Here is an 18,824-nt window from a genome sequence, read left to right as displayed (position 1 = left end):
AAAGAAGGAAAAACAATGCACTGAGAGCTGGGGAGTGAAAACTTTTTGAATTTGTTGATCAGGGTGAAATTAACTTATTTTGTCTTCTGGGAAACATGTAAGTATCTTCTGTATCGTCTGAAGAAAATAAAAATAAAAATGTACACATCCTCATTCCATACAAAAGTTTACACCCCGGCACTTTTCCATCTGAAGCATCAGTAAGCATTTGAACCTTCTGCAATAGTTGCATATGAGTCCTCAGTGTGAAAAGATGAATCTCAAAATCATCAATCATTGTTGGAACGGTACTGGAAAACCAAAGAATTTGTGGGACCTAAAGGATTTTTCTGAAGAACAGTGGGCAGTTTTACTGTTCAGGACAAAGGGACTCATTACCAAACTAACACTAAACAAACAAACAAACAAACAAACAAACAAACAAACAAACAAAAAAATCAGCTGTTGATCATTCAGGCAACAACACAGTATTAAGAATCAAGTGTATGTAAACGTTTGAACAGGGTCATTATTATAAATCCAGCTATCATTTTCTCTTGTGGACTATATGTAAATGTCTTTTATGTGAAATATCTTATTCAAGTCACTGCCAAATAAAAATAACAAGCATTTTGTATGATCCCTCTTGTTTTGGTAAAATAATTAACATTTAGCAGATTCTGCAAGGTGTATGTAAACTTTTGACTTCAACTGTAGATGTAAATGAGGTCTAAAGCATTTGTGATCCGTTCACTTTAACCACATTTGCTATGAAAACGCTCCCTGAATGCGTCGCATTCCGCAGTGGAGCTCTGCCTACTTGCTGCACACGCACATTCATCAATATGAATCTGGAGCGAATCCAGTGTCGCTGTGAGCAGGATTCGAACCTGCGCGGGGAAACCCCATTGGATTTCGAGTCCAACGCCTTAACCTCTCGGCCATCACAGCTTCTCTATTGCACTCTCATCCACGTGGGTGGATTTTCAGAGCCATCAATATTTCATCCAGCAAGATAGAATGAAACTGAGAGAATGAGAATGAAGCTAAGAATGTCTGATTGCAAACATTATAATGGATTTATTACAAGCTCACAGACATCAGCAAAAACCCCAAAGGCCCAAACATCCCTCCTTTACTCTAGCATTACAGACCCATTTACCTCCAGCAGCACTTTCTTCAGAGGAGGAACATAAATTCATTATCAGAAGTGATTAATCTGTAAAAAGAGCTGAGGCAAGAATACAAGACCTGAATGCGCAAGTCCTACGAGATCTAAAACTATGTTCTTTGATACACAGATAGAAAATTGTGATTTAAAAAGTTTAATTTATCAATGTCCACCAATTATCATACAGTAAAAATCAATTGAAACTTATTGGAAAAGATTCATTTCTATTAGTGCAGGCAGCAATGATCTTGTAATTGGTTCTAATCGGATGGAACAGCAAAACTGAAAGCACTTTTACCCATATTTCTATGAATCAGGATGTTTAAAAGATACTGTAATAATATTGGGAACAAAGATCATAATTCTTTAAATTTTTTGAGTAATATACTGTAAATAAAAAGAAAACAAACCAAATAATTTCATATATTTTTTTAGTTTCCAAATATGTATTGGTTTAGTTTGTGTTGCTTCTAACTAAGTCTTCCACCTCTGTGGGGAACGTTTTTTCCTGGATTTTAGCTTGTTTCTTACAGTTGAGAGGAAGGTTTTTGTCAGGACTACACAAGCTGCGCCAACGCTGTCAAGAAACAAAGACAAAGAGAAACAACATTAGAATTGAAGGTAGATTTACTTTTGGTTAGTGTTTTTAGCTTGCTTTGGTAAAACTTCAAGTAAGTCCCTCTTGGAATTGCTTCTTCATTTCCAAGGGAAATGCATGAACTGATTAAATGTATATCTCGACTGCAATGCAAATGGCTTTGGACAAAAGATGCATAAATCTGATGGATGAATATATCTTCACCTGTTTCAGGCTTCCTTTCCCAGCACACAATCGGCCTAGTGCCCATCCAGGCACCAGCAGAACAGAAGACAGGCTCAGTAACCAGCCTAGTGCATATGCCCAGTCTGGGTACACGTACCAACGGTTTAGAGTGAGGGGCTTGTGCTTCACCAGAAAACAGACAAAAGACACCTGAGAATGGACAGAAGAGAAAATAAATATGTTGTGAAAAAAGAATGGAAAATTACTATGTATTACAAATTAACATTACTATTGTACTAATTTCTATGAAATTATTAAAATGTTCATATAGATATTAATAAGAGGCTTGCTTGCTTGATTAATTGTTTATGGATTTTTTTTTAAGGTTTCATGATTAGATGGCTCCAAACATGCAGGATTTTTTTTTCTTATATTAGTATACTGATAATAGGTATAATGTAATCAATAGACGTCATTTATTTGACACCAGTTTTATGTAAGCATTTGCTTTTGCTTCTTGCCAGAATAGTGTACAGTACATTTTAATGAGTGAAACTAAACAGTTCACTGTTAACTAAATTAAGGATGAAAACCTGCTTTTCATTTTCTGAGAGCACTTTTGTTTATAGAACTGTTTAAAATCAGTTGAAAAAAAATGGTAGGTTGTTTGCTGAATTTTGACTAAGTATAAGCATCTGTGAATCCCAGTGTAGATACTTACCAGGGATACAAGAGGAGTCAGGTATTTCCAGCACAGTATGAATATATAATTGGGCCGTGATTTTGTCATGTCCTCAATGACGTCACACATTCTCTCAGCCCCTGTGGTAGGAGAATTGAACAAACACTGCAGTCGTTCATATTTTGTATTTAACTTCTCTTTTCATAACAAACAGAATCTCTGTTAAGGTACAACTCACCAAAGATCCAACCCATGGCCAGAGATTCTAACAAAGACATCAAAAGAATACAGGCTCCATTACAGGCGTAGCTGTCAAACAACTGGAATACATACATCCCCCCCTGCAGGTCAAAATACAACATTACAACTAGATATAAAGGTATGTGCCAAAAAATTAGAATACCGAGGGAAAGTCCATTTATTTCAATAATTTGTTTCAAATAGTAAAACGGGCATGTTATATTAGTTCACTACACACAAAGTGAAATTTCTTTTTAATTTTGATTATTATGGATTTAAGACAAAAAAGCCCAAATCCAGTATTTCACAAAATTAGAATATTTCATGTGACCAATAAAAAAAGGATCTTAAACACATGTTATCCTTCTGAAAAGTGTGTTAATGTACTGTATTATGTCATTAGTACTTTGTTGGGCCTCCTTTTGCACGAATTACAGCATCAAGGTGGTGTGGCATGACAAAGGCGATCAGCCTTTTACACAGTTGAGGTGTTATGGTAGCCCAAGTTGCTTTGATATTGGCCTTCAGCTCGTCTACATTTCGGGGTCTCTGTTCCCTCGTCGTCCTTTTGACAATACCCCATAGATTTCCAATGGGGTTTAAGTCAGGCGAGTTTGCCGGCCAATCAAGTACAGTTATTCTATTGCTATTAAACCAGGTACTAGTAGTTTTGGCTTTGTGGGCAGTTGCCAAATCCTGCTGGAAAATAAAGTCATCCTCTCCAAAAAGCTTGTCGACAGCAGGAAGCATGAAGTGCTCTAAAATTTCCTGCTAGACATCATGTTGACTGTTGACTTGGTAAAAGACAATTGACCCACAACAGCAGATGACATGGCTCCCCAAACCATCACTGACTGTGAAAGCTTTACACTGGACTTTAAGCAGCTTGACTTTTGTGCCTCTCCGGTCTTTCTCCAAACTCTGGGACCAAAATTTGCTTTCATCTGTAAACAGGACTTAGAACCACCGGGCAACAGACCAGTACTTTTTCTCCTTAGCCCAGCACAGACGCTTCTGACATTGTTTTTGGTTCAGGGGTGGCTTGACTCCAAAGACTATAGAATACCTAAGACTTGTCACTCGTATAATTTTAAATGGGGGAAAAATGCAACGCGCATTATGGCTGCGAAGCCCCGCCTTCTTAATGAAAGAGCCAATCGTTGATTATTAAAGTCAGCGCGTCACTGCAGCTGTCGTTAGAAGTCCCGGTTGCTATAGAAACAATTGGCGCTCTAAGACGTGCACTCAGTACTGCGCATGCGCACAGGCTGATCTAGCCCAAAAAAATAGGCATTTTTAATGCTATTGGAGCACAAGGAACCATATTTATCAGGGCAATTCTTGTCAGATTTCATTGGTGATTTCAAATATGAAATTTAATCGTAAAGCATGGTGAACAGTTTTGGAGAATTTAATGTTTCCCCATTCAAAGAGATAGGAGCTGCACCTGCATGGCCGAGAGGCGTTTCAAAGATGGCCACCGAGTGACATGACTTGCCTTAAAGGGACTTTGCTTGACGCATGGAATTCTCCAGCTGTAGCCCATGTCATGCAGACATCTATATGTGGTGGTTTTTGATGCACTGACACCAGCCTCAGTCCACTCCTTATGAAGCTCCCCCAGATTTCTGAACTGCCCTTGCTTGACAATCCTCTCAAGGCTACGGTCATCCCTGTCACTTGCGCACCTTTTCCCTACACATTTTCCCTTCCTCTTAACACCCTGTTAATATACTTCGATACTGCGCTCTATGGGCATCCAGCTTCTTTTGCAATTGCCTTTTGGGACTTTTCCTCCTTATGGAGGGTGTCAAAGACGGTCTTCTGCACAGCCGTCAAGTCAGCAGTCTTCCCCATGATTCTGAAGCCTTCTGAGCCAGACTAAGAAAATTTAAAGGCTGAGGAAACCTTTTCAGGTGTTTTGCATTAATTAGCTGACTAGATTGGGCCACAGGGAGCCTACAATGTTGAACTTTGTCATGATATTCTAATTTTGTGAAATACTGGATTTGTTTTTTTGTTTTGTTTTTTAATCTTGAATCCATAATCATTAAAATTTAAACAAATAAAGGCTTGAAATATTTCACTTTGTGTGTGTAGTGAACTAATATAACATACAAGTTTAACTTTTTGAAACAAATTATTGAAATAAATGGACTTTCCCTCAATATTCTAATTTTTTGGCACATACCTGTAGTACTGTAATATTTTCAAGATTTGCAATGTGCTTTAATTATAGTTAAGCAGTTAAAGGATTAGTTCACTTTCAAAACAACAATTTACAGATAATTTACTCACCCCCTTGTCATCCAAGATGTTTATGACTTTTTTTCTTCAGTCATCAAGAAGTTATGTTTTTTGAGATAAACATTTCTGGAAATTTCTTCATATAATGGACTTAAATGGTGCTCCGAAAATTTAACCTCCAAAATGCAGTTTAAATGCGGCTTCAAAGGGCTCTAAACGATCACAGATGAGGAAGAAGGTTCTTGTCTACCGAAACGATCGGTCATTTTCTTAGAAAAATATTTTTTTATATACCTTTTAAGCACTGAAACTCGTCAAGCACTAGGGCTGTGATGCGCGTTCGCGACCCACCACTACGTCTCTTTTGAATGCGGCTTGTGTCGCTGTCGCCGCCACCCCAGTATTCTCTCTCTGACTGAGTTCATCGTCTGTGTATCCCGGCTCAAAAAGGTGGTGAATGGCGAAAAACTCCATCTCATGTTCTCCTCCAGCTTGAAAATCATCCGACATTGTCGTACTTTACGCTGTACCTTGATGGTAAGCGTTTGTCTTTGCAAGTTCGCTTTGTAAACACTGGGTCTGTAGATCCGGATACATCACTCGTGAACTTTCGGCGTGATTACGTAGTACGTAGCATCGCAAATGCGCATCGCAGCCCTAGTGCTAGACGAGTTTCAGTGCTTAAAAGGTATATAAAAAATATTTTTCTAAGAAACTGACAGATCGTTTCGGAAGACAAGACCCTTCTTCATCAGCTGGGATTGTTTACAACCCTTTGAAGCCGCATTTAAACTGCACTTTGGAGGTTCAAATTTTGGAGCACCATTTAAGTCCATTATATGGAGAAATTTCCAGAAATGTTTATCTCAAAAAACATAATTTCTTGACGACTGAAGAAAAAAAAGACATACACATCTTGGATGACAAGGGGGTGAGTAAATTATCTGTAAATTGTTGTTCTAAAGGTGAACTAATCCTTTAAGCACTTTGGAATTTCATTGTTAACAACCATTTCTCTCTCTCTCTCTCTCTCTCTCTCTCTCTCTCTCTCTCACACACACACACACACACACACACACGCACACTCCTCTGACCTCTGTAACCATGATGAGTTGTCCGAGGAAGCAAACAAGACATAAGAGCAGGATAAACATTTCTCTGCGACCAGCTCTGCGCAGTACCGTGGGGAACATGTCCATCACTGATGTAATTATACACTCCATTCCAACAAACTTTGAAGGAAGCAGCACAAATGCATTAGAAAAAGGGGTGTCCAAATCTGTCCCTATGAGGGCCACTGTCCTGCAGAGTTTAGCACCAACCCTAATAAACACACATGAACCAGCTAATCAAGGCCTTCATTATAAACTTCTAGGCAAGGATGTCTACAGGGCATTGACCCTCCAGGAGCAGGACTGGCCAACCCTGTATTCAAACCATGAACTGCATGTACATCTCAATAAATTAGAATGTTGTGGAAAAGTTCAATTATTTCAGTAATTCAATTCAAATTGTGAAACTTGTGTATTAAATAAATTCAATGCACACAGACTGAAATAGTGAAGTTCACCCAAATTCTTGAATCGATTTTGCTTGACAAGCCTCTCAAGGCAACACATTTTGTTGCCGCCTTAAGTTAAACTGCTTTAAATTACTTTTTCCCCACATCAATTTACACTACATACATACACCATAACGACAAAACAAAAAACATATTTGTGACAACTTTGTAAATTTATTCAAAATAAAACACTGAAATAAGAACACTGCATAAGTATTCATACCCTTAACTCTTAACCCTTAAGTCTTTTTGTGTATTATGCAACAAGTTTTGCACATCTGGGGTCCGTTCTTCGTACCTCGCTAACTAAGTTAGCTGGATTTGATTGTTGACGATTTTGCGTGATCTTGGATCGCTCGGTTCTTCGAAGCTCATCCGGGACTTGCTGTCATAGCAACAGGTGCGCAAGCTTAAACCTGCTCTGGAGCAGGTTTATTTCATGTAAACAGGATTTAGGCTGCGCTCCTGGCAGGTTATGATTGGTTGAAATGGCGAGGTCACATCTGATTGGTTAAAGAGCACGACTGACGCGGACTCACGTGGGAAAAGAAAAGTATCTTGCAAGAAAGTGTGTATATATATATATATATATATATATATATATATATATATATTTGCGGGGAAATCACAGGTTCCAAAAAATATTTGGCAGCACAACTGTTGATATTATGATAATCCAACATTGATCATTCTAATAATAAATCAGCATATTAGAATGATTTCTGAAGGATCATGTGACACTTAAGACTGGAGTTAAAACAGCTGATAAAAATTCAGCTTTTCATCACAGGAATAAATTCTATTTTAAAGTATGTTAAAATATATATATATATATATATAAAAACATTTTATATTGTAAAAACATTTTGCAATATTACTGTTTTTTCTGTATTTTTAATCAAATAAATGCAGCCTTGATGAGCATAAGAGACTTCTTTAAAGACTATTACAAGTCTTACTGACCCCAAACTTTTGAACGGTAGTGTATAAAAAAATAAAAAAATAACATATCAAGGAAAAAACATGTAACATGGGCAGCATTAACGCATTTAATTTGTTCACTACTTTTTGCCAGCCCTCTCTCCTTGCTTTTCCAGCTTTTGCAGTTTTCCCTTGCGTTTTTATTAAACTCTGAAACTCCTGAAATCCCTAAATCAAGAGTTCTTGCTCTGCTGCAGAAAAATACTGAGCGTGCTCCTTCGTCATGTTCGCCGACCAATCAAAGCGTTGCCGATCAATGTTTCTACTATCGATACGTAGCCCCTTTTAAGCCACCCAGTGATCTCAAATAACTTCATCCAGCTATACTAATCATCAACAACAGGTGCGTTCGGAGAACCGGAATAGCGAGCTCATAGTTAGCGCGATGATTTGATCTTGGATGTGTCATTAGATCTTGGATGTAGTAAGCGAGGTACGAAGAACGGACCCCAGCTTTTGGTACTCTCAAGCTCTGTCAGCTTGGATGGAGGCTGGCAGACATTTTCAAGTTTCTCCAGAAATATTTGATTGCGTACAAGCCCAGGCTGTGGCTGGGCCACTCAAAGACATTTACAGAATTGTCTATAAGCCACTCTTGCTGTGTATTTACGGTCATTGTCCTGTTGGAAGGTGAAAATTCTGCTTAGTCTGAGGTTCTGAATTCTCTTGACTGGGTTTTCATTAAAGCCATCTCAATATTTTGGTGAACTGAGCTTTATTTCTACTCTGACGAGTCCTTCAGTCCCTACCTTAGAAAAACAACCCCACAGCGTGAAGCTGCTACCAGCACACTTTACTTTTGGGATGGTACTCTGCAGGTGATAAGCAGAGCCTGGTTTCCTTCAAACTTGATGCTTGGAATTGAGGTTCATCAGACCAGAGAATCTTGTTTCTCACAGTCTAAGGATCCTTCAGATGTCCTATAGATTTTATTTTTTTTTGCAAATTCCAAGTGTGTATTCATGTCTTTTCACTGAGGAGAGGATTAATTTTGCCACATTGCTCTAAAGACCGGATTAGTCGAGTGTTGCAGTGATGTTTGTCCTTGTGTAAATTTCTTCCATCTGCATATACAGTACTGTATGATCATTGAGCTCAACTATAGTGACCAAAGTTGTTACAACCCTGTTTTGTGCTTTATCATTATGGTGTACGGAGAGTAGATTGATGTGGGAAGAAAATAATTTAACAGAGTTTACCATGAGGCTGCAACATATCAAACTGTTAAAAAAAGAAGGGGTATGAATACTTTTGCAAGGCACTGTAGCAAAAGGCTGCAAGAAATATAACCTGTACCTCACAGATTTAGATTTTTGCTTGTAAGATATATAGTTTCAGTTAAAATTCAGTTAAGATTCAGTTAAGATAATATTTTAGTACTTAGATCACCTGTGTATCTAGGCCCAACAAAATAATCATGATGAAGAAACAAACAGCCCACAGCTGAGGAAGAGGCATCATAGCTACTGCCTGTGGATAAGCTATGAACGCTAGTCCTGGACCTTTCAGAGAAAGAGCAAAATTGGATTATTTGCAATGAAACTTTTTAGTTGTTATTTTAATTTCAACGTCACTTGCCTTATAATACCTCATATGTTTCCTTCTGAGGGAACTCGAACTGCGTCCTCTTGAGGCTGCTAGGGGAACCGCCGCAGTTTGACTTGTGTCTGAAGAATACATACAAAAACTACAATGAAATGTCCGGCGACAGCTTATGACGTCACTGCGGCACGACCGTCGCTGCCGGTGCGTCACTACCAGGGTGACCGCAGTATAAAAGGGCGCCGGTAGAACACAACATCCTCTTCATCATCTTCAGCTTCTCTTTGTCTAAGCATGCATACTAGTAAGAATTATTTCTTCCTATCATTATGGTGAGGACTAGCAAGACGTTTAAGAGGTGCGTGGATCCGAGTCCTTGTTATTTGACACCAGATTACACACACAATCTTTGCGTCTTTTGTTTGGGTGAGGAGCATGCATGCGATGTCCTCGATGGGGCATCCTGTGTAAACAGTGAGCATTTTTCAGTTAAAAAAAAGCTCCGCTCTTGTCTGTCTCTCCTTTCGAGAAAGGAGGAACATCCATCTGTTCCCCATGGTTCATGACATCTGTGGGTGAACCTGGCTGACGTCAGAAAGAAAGAAAGGGGCTTTCTTCTCGCCAAATGCCGTTTTCGCCTTCCAAACTTGAGACAGTGTTAGAGAAGTTCAGGGAGGCAAAGACACGCTCAGCTACTTTTAGATCCTTCATTCCTCGAAGGTCCAGGTTCGAGCCCAAACAACACAGGCAAGACAACCTTCTCGTATGGATCAGAGTAAAACCTAAACATCTACTCTCTTCCCACAGACTTGTCTCTCGTTTCCTTGTTAATTCCCCTGCTATTACCATCAACACCTGACTGAGGTTAGGTGGGAGCTTCCTGCACGATCCCCAGACCTATGATGTTTTTGGTTGGTTTCTATGTTTCATAGGAACCACCATTACTGATGGTCTGCAATTATGCGCTTTCGGGCTTATTTCCTGGGATTGAGTCATGTGCAGGTCTCATATGGGTGAGTGCGATCCGTTTTTATCTTTAAGAAACTATTATTGCTGTTTTTCTTGGGCCTGTGTATTGTGTTTATGCCTTTCAGGGAAAGGAAATAACAAGTCTTCAGTGAGTATCCCCCCCCCCTTCTGGTCTACTGACTACGGTATGATGGTGCTCATCATCTCCAACGGTATAGGTCCATATGGAAACCAAAGATCCAGGTTCCCCTCTTACAGCTTGTTAAACGTATAGGACTAATGTCCTCATCTAAGCTTCTTAAGTCTTTTTCTTTCGGGATTGCCCCTGGCATGTTTAACACTGTTTATTGCAGGCCTACACTGAGACCCCCCCCACCCCCCTTTTTTTGTTGTCCTGCCCTCCCTAAAGTGGACTATGTATCACCCTCTGCGGAGCGGTCTTACCATGGGGTTCTTTTCTAGAAACTTCCTGAGTGTTGACTCTGAGGAGTAAGCTCTCAAGCTTCCTGTTTCTGCTGATTTTGCTAGAATCCGCTGGGACGGCGTGTTATGCCCTGCTGAGACAGGAGCATAAGTTCACTTAGGGCTGGTGTCAGCTAAACACTTCGAAGTGACCCCTTTTTAGCCCGAGGGCAGGGGAAGTGGCTTCTTTGCGGACTTAAGGGTTTATTTTAAGTGTAGATGCTCCCCTTTCTGCGGAAACGGTTCATACAGAGCACCACCGTTTGACAAGCCGGGTTAGGAATCTGTCCTTATTGCATCTAAGGTTGATTCTCACTCCTCAGGCCTCGTGTGCGGGGTATGGTTTACTCCACTTTCTGTGGAAAGGTCCCCTTTGAGAGAGTATGTATTCTTCAGAGATGAGTCACGCTGTGGCGGTTCACCTAGCAGCCTCTAGAGGACGCAGTGTCGTGTTCCCCTTCTCAGGGAAACATGCTTACATACGTCACCTGAGACGTTTTACAAGTGATGCAATACCTGATTCTGCCACCTCCTCAATGGGGACACCCTGTGCAGTAGCCATGAACCCCAGGACTGAAAACACAGCAAAACCAGCCACTAAACTGGTGCCACTATTTAGAAGGCAGAGCCACAAACAATCCCTGATAGACATAGATTATAAAAACACATAAACACAACAGGTTTAGCAATGCATTTGTGCACTCATTCATTTTTTTAACTTAATTTTATAGTACCAGTGCTAACCTGTAGCAGTTGTTGTTGTATTGATTATAACTGCCTAGTGAAATAAGAGTGCCACAACACACACTGTATGAGAAAAAGATCTGAGCTCCTGCCTCCATCCAAACCTAAACGAACACACAGAACCCCAATGTGTATATATTAAGGGTATCACATTTTAAAGGTTTAATATGTTGTCATACATGGAATACTCATACAAGAAAAAAGGATAATAAAAGGCATATGGTGGGGTTACCTGTGGGTCAGAGAGACAAGCCGGTTCAGGGTACAGGTAAAACACAACCCCCTGCAGGGCTCCAGGTAGTGTCAACCCACGAATCAGCAACACAAGCAGCATTACATAAGGAAATGTGGCTGTGAAATACACAACCTACAAGCACAATACAACAATATAATAATACTGACACTGATAACAGAATAAAACATGAATTCATATTTAAAAGACAACAAAAATCTTCAATCAACAAAAATATAAGTGGCCACAGTTTATGAGATATGAAAAGAAATGGTCTATGCCCAATGTATATACAGATACAAACAGGTTATTATAGACAATATTATATGAAATACAGTTGAGGTCAAAAGTTTGCACCACCCCTTTCAGAATCAATAAAAAATATTATTTGAACAAAATAAAGAGGGATCATATAAAATGCATGTTATTGTTTATTTAGTACTCACCTGAATAAGAATTTTTTTTACATAAAAGATACATACATACTCCACAAGACTAAGCATTAAGAGTGGGGGGTGAAAACTGATTAAATTTGAAGATCAGGGTAAATGTAACTTATGTCATCTGGGAAACATATAACTATCTTCTGTAGTCTCTGAAGGGCAGTACTAAATGAAAAAAAAAAAGATATTTAGGCAAAATAAGTATTCTGGCCTTACGTTTAGTCGTTAAATACCGACACTTAGTGGCCACTCTTAGAACTCTAACAATTAACAATACATCAGCCATTTTGGGATTGCCAGAGCACATGGTGCAGAGTATAAATGTGCATCCATGTCCTTCCTACATGTTTTGCCCTTGAGAACGCAAACATTCCAATAATTATTCATACAGTTATGATTCGATACATCGATATGATTAGGTATTTTGCTTGGTTGTATATACTGAGAACTGTTTACATATGCCATGTTAAAAAATACCATTCAAAGGTTAAAATCTTGACAATAGATTGAATTTGCTTAATAATAACAACATGTTTATGTTTTACATTTTTTTAACGGGGTCATATGATGTCGCTAAAAAGAGTATTATGTTGTGTATTTGTTGTAATGTGATGTGTTTGACCTATTTTTCTGTGGTCTTTTGCAAACATCAGAATTATATAAGAGGGAGGAATTGGTGGTGTTTGAGACTTATGGTATGTCATGTCCATGTACTGAACTGTTATTATTCAACTATGCCAAGGTAAATACAGTTCCCTTTTGAAAGGGAACTCAATGCTGCGTCCTGGTGGACACTATGGGAACTGCCTTCAGCGTGACCGGTTCTGAAGCAAGCAATAGAACAACGACAATGAACTTGACATTTGCCGGCAGAAGCGTATGACATCACTAACAAGGCGACTGCCAGTATAAAATGGGCGCCTTTGAATACATCATCCATTTTTTTTGTCTTCAGAGAGTCTTTGTTCTAAGCGAGTGAGTACAACGATGCCTAGAGAGAAACTGTTTAGGAAGTGTGCGGATCCGTGTCAGAGAAATCTTGACCTTTGTGTGATTTGTTTGGGTGAAGAGCACGCGCGCTCTGTTCTTCTCCCTTAAGAAACTCCACTCTTGTTTGTCCCTTTTCTCGAGGGAATTGGGACATTCATCTGCCCCACGCGGCTCTGGTCCCACGGCACCCGAGGCTGCCCAGCGATTGAGATCATGGTGATCACAGGTGGAGCTGGCTAACGAGTTTGAGAGAGGTGTTAAACTCTCACGCTCGCCAGCCAGAGACGAGGACGAGCTGCTGGCGGAGGATGTGTTATCTCTCGCATCCTCCGATCTAGCAGCGAGTGCTCTTTTGGCTTCAAGCCAGGGCGAGCAGGAAGTGGCTGATATGGACGAAGATGAATCTGCTGAGTCTGTACAGCCTGCCTGCCCCGCGTATGTTGAGTTGATGTCTGTTATGGACCGCGCGGCTGTCCGCTTGGACTTGCAGTGGAAGCGTGCACGGGAAGAGGCTGCTCAGGGCAGATTAGATGAGCAGTTTCTTCCTGGTCATAACAGACCAACTCCCGTGAGCCTCCCATTCCTACCCGATCTGCATAATGAGATCGAGAAGGCATGGGATAAACCATATCCCAATGGCCTGCATTCACAGACATCAACATACAAATTATGCTGATGTCGAGGGAGTGCATGGGCACGGATATGCGTCGATGCCCCACTGAGGAAACGTTTGTGAGCTATCTCTCAATGGGGGCCTGCCATCCAAGCCTCTGAGAGAAACATCTCGGCTGAATGGCAGGGCATACACGGCAGTGGGTCAGGCTGGTGCTGCTCTGCACACGGTGGCAGTGTTGCAGGCATACCAGGCTGATCTACTAAAAGATCTAGACCGGGGTCTGGGGCTTTCCCCGGAGAATGTGGCTGAGTTGCGCCGCACCACTGATTTGTCTCTGAGGGCCACCAAGCAGACAGTGACCGCAGTGGGCATGTCCATGGCGGCTTTGGTGGCCACAGAGAGACATCTGTGGGTGAACCTGGCTGACATCGGGGAGAAAGAGAAAGCGCTTTCTCCTCGATGCACCAGTTTCGCCTTCCGAATTGTTCGGCACATGCGTCAAGGCGGTGGTCGGAAAATTCAGGGAGGCGAAGGCGCGCTCAGCAGCCATCAGGTCGTTTATACCTCGCCGGTCTACGCCTCCACCCGAACGCAGGGGAAAGCCCAGCCCATCTCGGTCTACGGGCCAGAGGCAGGGTCAGGCGGCTAGTGTGGCCACTCGAGGCCCTCCCCCTGGGAGGAGTCTGTAACCAAGGTTACCAGAGAGTAACAGAGGAAGAAAACTAATTTATAAATTTTAAGTGGAAATCTAATAATACATAAAGTATTAAAACATATTTAAAATAAGTTTATTTCTAAAAGAAAATCTTAATTTTATGTAAACACATACTATTAATTGGTTGTATATGTGGCCAATAGTCAGCCGTCTTTGATTTAAGAAGGACCAATGAGAGCGCTGAATGCGGCACGGCAGAGAAATTGATATCCGGGTTTCGCACATGGAATGCACGCAGAGTTAGCAGCAGCTCGCTTAACAATTGCATCGATTTATGTGGAGAACGGTTTTTGCTTTATTTTTGCATTTGATTCCTGAAGAGAATATTTTCATTTTGCTTCATGAGAAATTGAGAAAGAGAAACGATCTCCTAGAGGAACTTTGATAAAGGATATTGTAAGTAAAGTGACAAACTTTATTTTGTAATACTCATAAAAGCAAATTAGTAATGTAATCGAGTGAAACACATTCTATTTCATGAATATCAAAAGATATGCTGATATTTATGTACTTTATAAGCATCAGAGAAATGCTTAAGTGTTTACAGGATGTATTTTTGATTAAAAAGGAGAAAGAAACGGATTTAAAGGAGACGAGGTGCCTTCTGGAAATTTCTGTATTTAACGATCTCCTTGGTAAGTCAACTGACTTATTACTAGTTACAAATCAAATTGTTATTATTGTTTAAGAAGGGAAATAGGAGGAATTAAATCTGTGAGTATGATTTATGTATGTGAAACTGTGTAAAGCTGTATTTGGAAAGTAGAAAAACAGTCACAGACATGTTACATATAAAGAAAATATTCTTTATTTGAAGGATTCATTTACATATATTCAAGTTGTGTTTAAAATGTGTATATGTACAACGATTAGTTTATTTTCATGAGTTTATTTTGATACAATGTTATTGACTGTTGTTACAATGAAGATATTCATTATTGTTTTATGACCTTGTTTGTTCAAGGTCAGGTTTTTTGATGTGGTTTTGTTCTTCCATGAGTCGATCCTCTGTCGAAGTCTGTATCTTGGATCTGTCCCGACCTTCTGTTGGTGCTTAGGAGGGTTTGGACTGGCGAGCCCCCTGGATTCCGTTCTTGGATAGTCTGTGAAAAAAGACCACTTAGTGAACTCTGCGAAGGGTAGGAAATCGAATGACTTTTCTTCTGTTTTTTCTTTCTTCTTGGATGAAGACATTCTTTCCTCGTGACGGATAAACTCTATGGACAATTCAAAATCTGGTTTTCTGAGAGACTGGACAATTTAAGGTTGAAATAGGGAAACTTTGTTTTATTGAAAATTCAAATTGTCAAATTGTTGAGTTACAACTGAAATTGTAATTTTATTTATTTTTTGATTTTATGCTGTTTGTTTTTTGTTGGTTCATTTAAAGGAACAAATAGTGAGTTAATAACTTACCTTGCTGGGAAAAAGAAACCAAAGATAGGTTTTTAAAACCTAAAACAAAGACAAAAAGAAAATTAAGTGCCTGAAAATTTGTAAACATATTGTTTTTCATTGTCACTGTTCTAAATGTTGAACAACTTACCAAGTGTGGTCTGTGCAAATACAATTCGCTTGTTAAATCAAAATCTTCCGAGTCAGATCTGATCACTGTTGTTGTGGCATCTTTCTCAGCAGCGAATCTATTTTCTTCTGAAACGCTGGTCCGGGTATTTCATAGAGTAAGCGCTACAAAAAGTTGGCGAGCCAGTCCAGGAGATTGTTTGCCTGACAACAACAGTGATTTCTTGATACGACAAATCAAAGACAACTCTTATTGTGAAACAAGTTATCCAAGTGTTAACATTATGGATATAGTTAAAAACGAAAACGTGAATGTTTCCAATGCTGTCATAGTTGGTGGCATAACATTGAGTGAATCTGACCAAAACCTAGAAGCATGGCTTGTGCGGTATGGCAGTATTAGTCGTACTCTACTTATAGATGATCCAACATCTGAATTTCATAGGCAGGCTATAATAGAGTTTGCGCATAGTTCTGCAATGGAAAATCTGAAGCCTCTGTTGCCCTTAAGTATTGTTAGCACTTCAGATGCTGATGTCATATTCACTGTGCGTGCCCTGAGTAGTGTATACTCACCTGTAGCTAAAGATGATGCTACTAAGAGTTATTTGGCAGAGCTGGAAGCCATTGCTAAAGCTACTGGCAAATCTTTTCAAGAAGTGCTTCAAGAGGAGTTAGTAAAGATGAGGTCAGTTAGCCCTACCACTGAACAGCTGCCTAGCTTGAGCGAGAGACAAGGATTTCTTGCAGCAGACTCCCAAACTCGGGGACTCAGCACTGCCAGTTCGGTACATGACCGTGGGTCACCTGCCACGTCACATAGAATGGGAGAAAGTAGAGATGCAGTTCTTTCACCTGACGTTTCTCCATCGCTGGGTGATAACCTGAAGAAACCCCAAAACCTGTCCAAGGAGAATGAGATTAATTCTGTATCTGATAGTAGTGGAATTAACCATCCTACAGCTACGGGGGTGTCACGTCCAGTTCTGACCATGGATATGATAGATCCTCCAGGTGTGCAGAGAGTTGTGGTTGAGCATGTCGTGAGAACAAGTGATGTGACAGCCCAGCATACCACTTTGCGTCTAAGATCTTTCTCAGGGAAAATTCCACGTCCACCAAATGAGCCAGACTTTGAAACATGGAGAGCAAATGTGAGATTCCTTCTGGATGATCCATCTGTTTCGGACTTGTCTCGTACAAGAAGAATCCTAGACAGCTTACTTCCACCTGCTGCTGACGTAATCAAACATGTTAGCCCACAGTCATCACCCTCTGTGTATTTAGAGTTGCTAGAATCAGTGTATGGATCAGTGGAGGATGGAGAAGAGTTGCTGGCGAAGTTCATGACGATGCTGCAGAATCAGGGAGAAAAGCCTTCCAGCTACCTGCATCGATTACAAGTGATGTTGAGTGCAGCAGTAAGGAGGGGTGGTATTGCAGAGAGTGAGCGTGATCGCTGTTTGTTAAAGCAGTTCTGCCGTGGGTGCTGGGATAATGGCTTAATTGCCAATCTTCAGCTAGAAAGAAGAAAGATTAACCCACCATCATTTGCGGAACTAGTAGTGTCTGTCAGAACAGAAGAAGACAGACAAGCTTCAAAAGAGGATCGGATGAGAAGTTATTTTGGGGTGGCTAAACAAGGTCTAGCTTCTTCCAAGCCACGAGCTGCCACTCATCAGTTGTCCGCTCACTCACCTGATGCAATCGTTGGAGCAGTCACTGAAACAGATTCCATGAGAAAGCAAATCTCAGAAATTCATGCCCAACTTGCCTCTATGCAACCACTGACTCACCAGAAGTGCCAGCCCACTTGTTCCAAAGCTATGGAGGTGACTTCACTAAAAAAAGAACTGACTGAACTGCGAGCTCAGATTCAAGCTGTGGAAGCTGCAGTTTCTCAGCAGGTTCCAAACAGAAACTCAGAGGTTGAGGAAATTGTTGAACTTACAAGACTTGTTGCAGAGTTAAAAGCCCAATTAACTGTCTCAGAATCACAGAAACATCCGTCAGGGAGAACATCTGAGTTCAGGAGTCCTTCTGCAATGTCACAGCCCAAGCAAGCTAGACATGAAGAAAGTAAATCAGTCGGAAGTGGTGGATTGACTTTAGCTCGACCTCGTCCAGGCTACTGCTTTCGATGTGGAGAGGACGGTCATATTTCTGTGAATTGTGAAAATGAACCAAATCCTTCCAAAGTAGAAACCAAACGATATCAGCTGAGAGAGAAACAAGCTCAGTGGGACCTGAAAAACCGAGGTGCGTCCCCACGGTTAAACTACAAACAGTCTCTGTAGCAGGGCTTACAGAAACTGAAGCAAGACCCACATGCCCTAACAAGCCTGAAAGAGTGTTTAACAAATGTTGTGATACAGTGAAGCAGGAAAAATTACCAAGAGGATTGGTTGGCCTGAAATGTACTGCCCAGCTGTTTGTTGAAGGAACTCCTGTGAATTGTTTGCTAGATACAGGTTCCCAGGTAACCACCATTCCACTTTCCTTTTATCAAGATCATCTCTCAAGTCACCCTCTGAAGTCGTTGGAGTCTTTACTGGAAGTAGAAGGAGCAAATGGGCAGTCAGTTCCCTACTTGGGCTATGTAGAACTCACTCTGACATTCCCCAAGGAATTCTTAGGAGTAAAAGCGGAAGTTCACACTTTAGCCCTAGTGGTCCCTGATTTGATACACGTTCCCCAAGTTCTTGTGGGAACCAACTCCCTCGATGCTCTTTATGCTAACCATGCTCAAGAAAACCCAGAGAACCTCAGTCCAGCTTTTAATGGGTATCGAGCGGTCCTAAAAATTCTGGATGTGAGACACAAACAGATGAACACTGAAGTCCTGGGATGTGTAATGTTGGCAGGAACTGCTTCTAAAGTTGTCTCAGCAGGAAGTGTAGCTGTTCTTGATGGAGTTGTTCATTTAAGTAGTTGTCCTACAGAAAACTTCACAACTTTAGAAC

The 18,824-nt window shown here is 40.6% G+C and overlaps 1 protein-coding gene, 1 long non-coding RNA gene and 1 other non-coding gene across 3 annotated transcripts in view; all 3 read right to left on the bottom strand.

Moving 5' to 3' along the window:
- Window positions 1-848: 848 nt before the first annotated feature.
- On the bottom strand, window positions 849-930 carry trnas-cga (transfer RNA serine (anticodon CGA)). Its single transcript has one exon. It is a non-coding gene; the product is annotated as a tRNA-Ser (tRNA).
- Window positions 931-1,604: 674 nt separating this feature from the next.
- Window positions 1,605-18,824, bottom strand: part of LOC141289049 (sodium- and chloride-dependent GABA transporter 2-like) — a 32,207-nt gene continuing 14,987 nt past the window's right edge. Inside the window, exons 6-14 of the mRNA XM_073821238.1 lie at window positions 11,574-11,708; window positions 11,342-11,445; window positions 11,114-11,238; window positions 9,014-9,126; window positions 6,177-6,314; window positions 2,834-2,936; window positions 2,635-2,735; window positions 1,953-2,123; window positions 1,605-1,727 (exon numbers count right to left, since the gene is read on the bottom strand). Coding sequence (XP_073677339.1) covers window positions 1,605-1,727; window positions 1,953-2,123; window positions 2,635-2,735; window positions 2,834-2,936; window positions 6,177-6,314; window positions 9,014-9,126; window positions 11,114-11,238; window positions 11,342-11,445; window positions 11,574-11,708 — 1,113 coding nt within the window. The remainder of the gene's footprint in view (window positions 1,728-1,952; window positions 2,124-2,634; window positions 2,736-2,833; window positions 2,937-6,176; window positions 6,315-9,013; window positions 9,127-11,113; window positions 11,239-11,341; window positions 11,446-11,573; window positions 11,709-18,824) is intronic.
- Window positions 15,123-15,893, bottom strand: LOC141288713 (uncharacterized). The gene is made up of 2 exons (XR_012339726.1): window positions 15,754-15,893; window positions 15,123-15,440 (listed from the first exon to the last, which is right to left on the bottom strand). It is a non-coding gene; the product is annotated as an uncharacterized lncRNA (long non-coding RNA).

Source organism: Garra rufa, chromosome 16 (assembly GCF_049309525.1).
Source record: "Garra rufa chromosome 16, GarRuf1.0, whole genome shotgun sequence".
Classification (NCBI taxonomy): domain Eukaryota; kingdom Metazoa; phylum Chordata; class Actinopteri; order Cypriniformes; family Cyprinidae; genus Garra; species Garra rufa.
The sequence above is the reverse complement of the archived record's forward strand: the minus strand, read 5'-3'. Positions and strand labels throughout refer to the sequence as shown.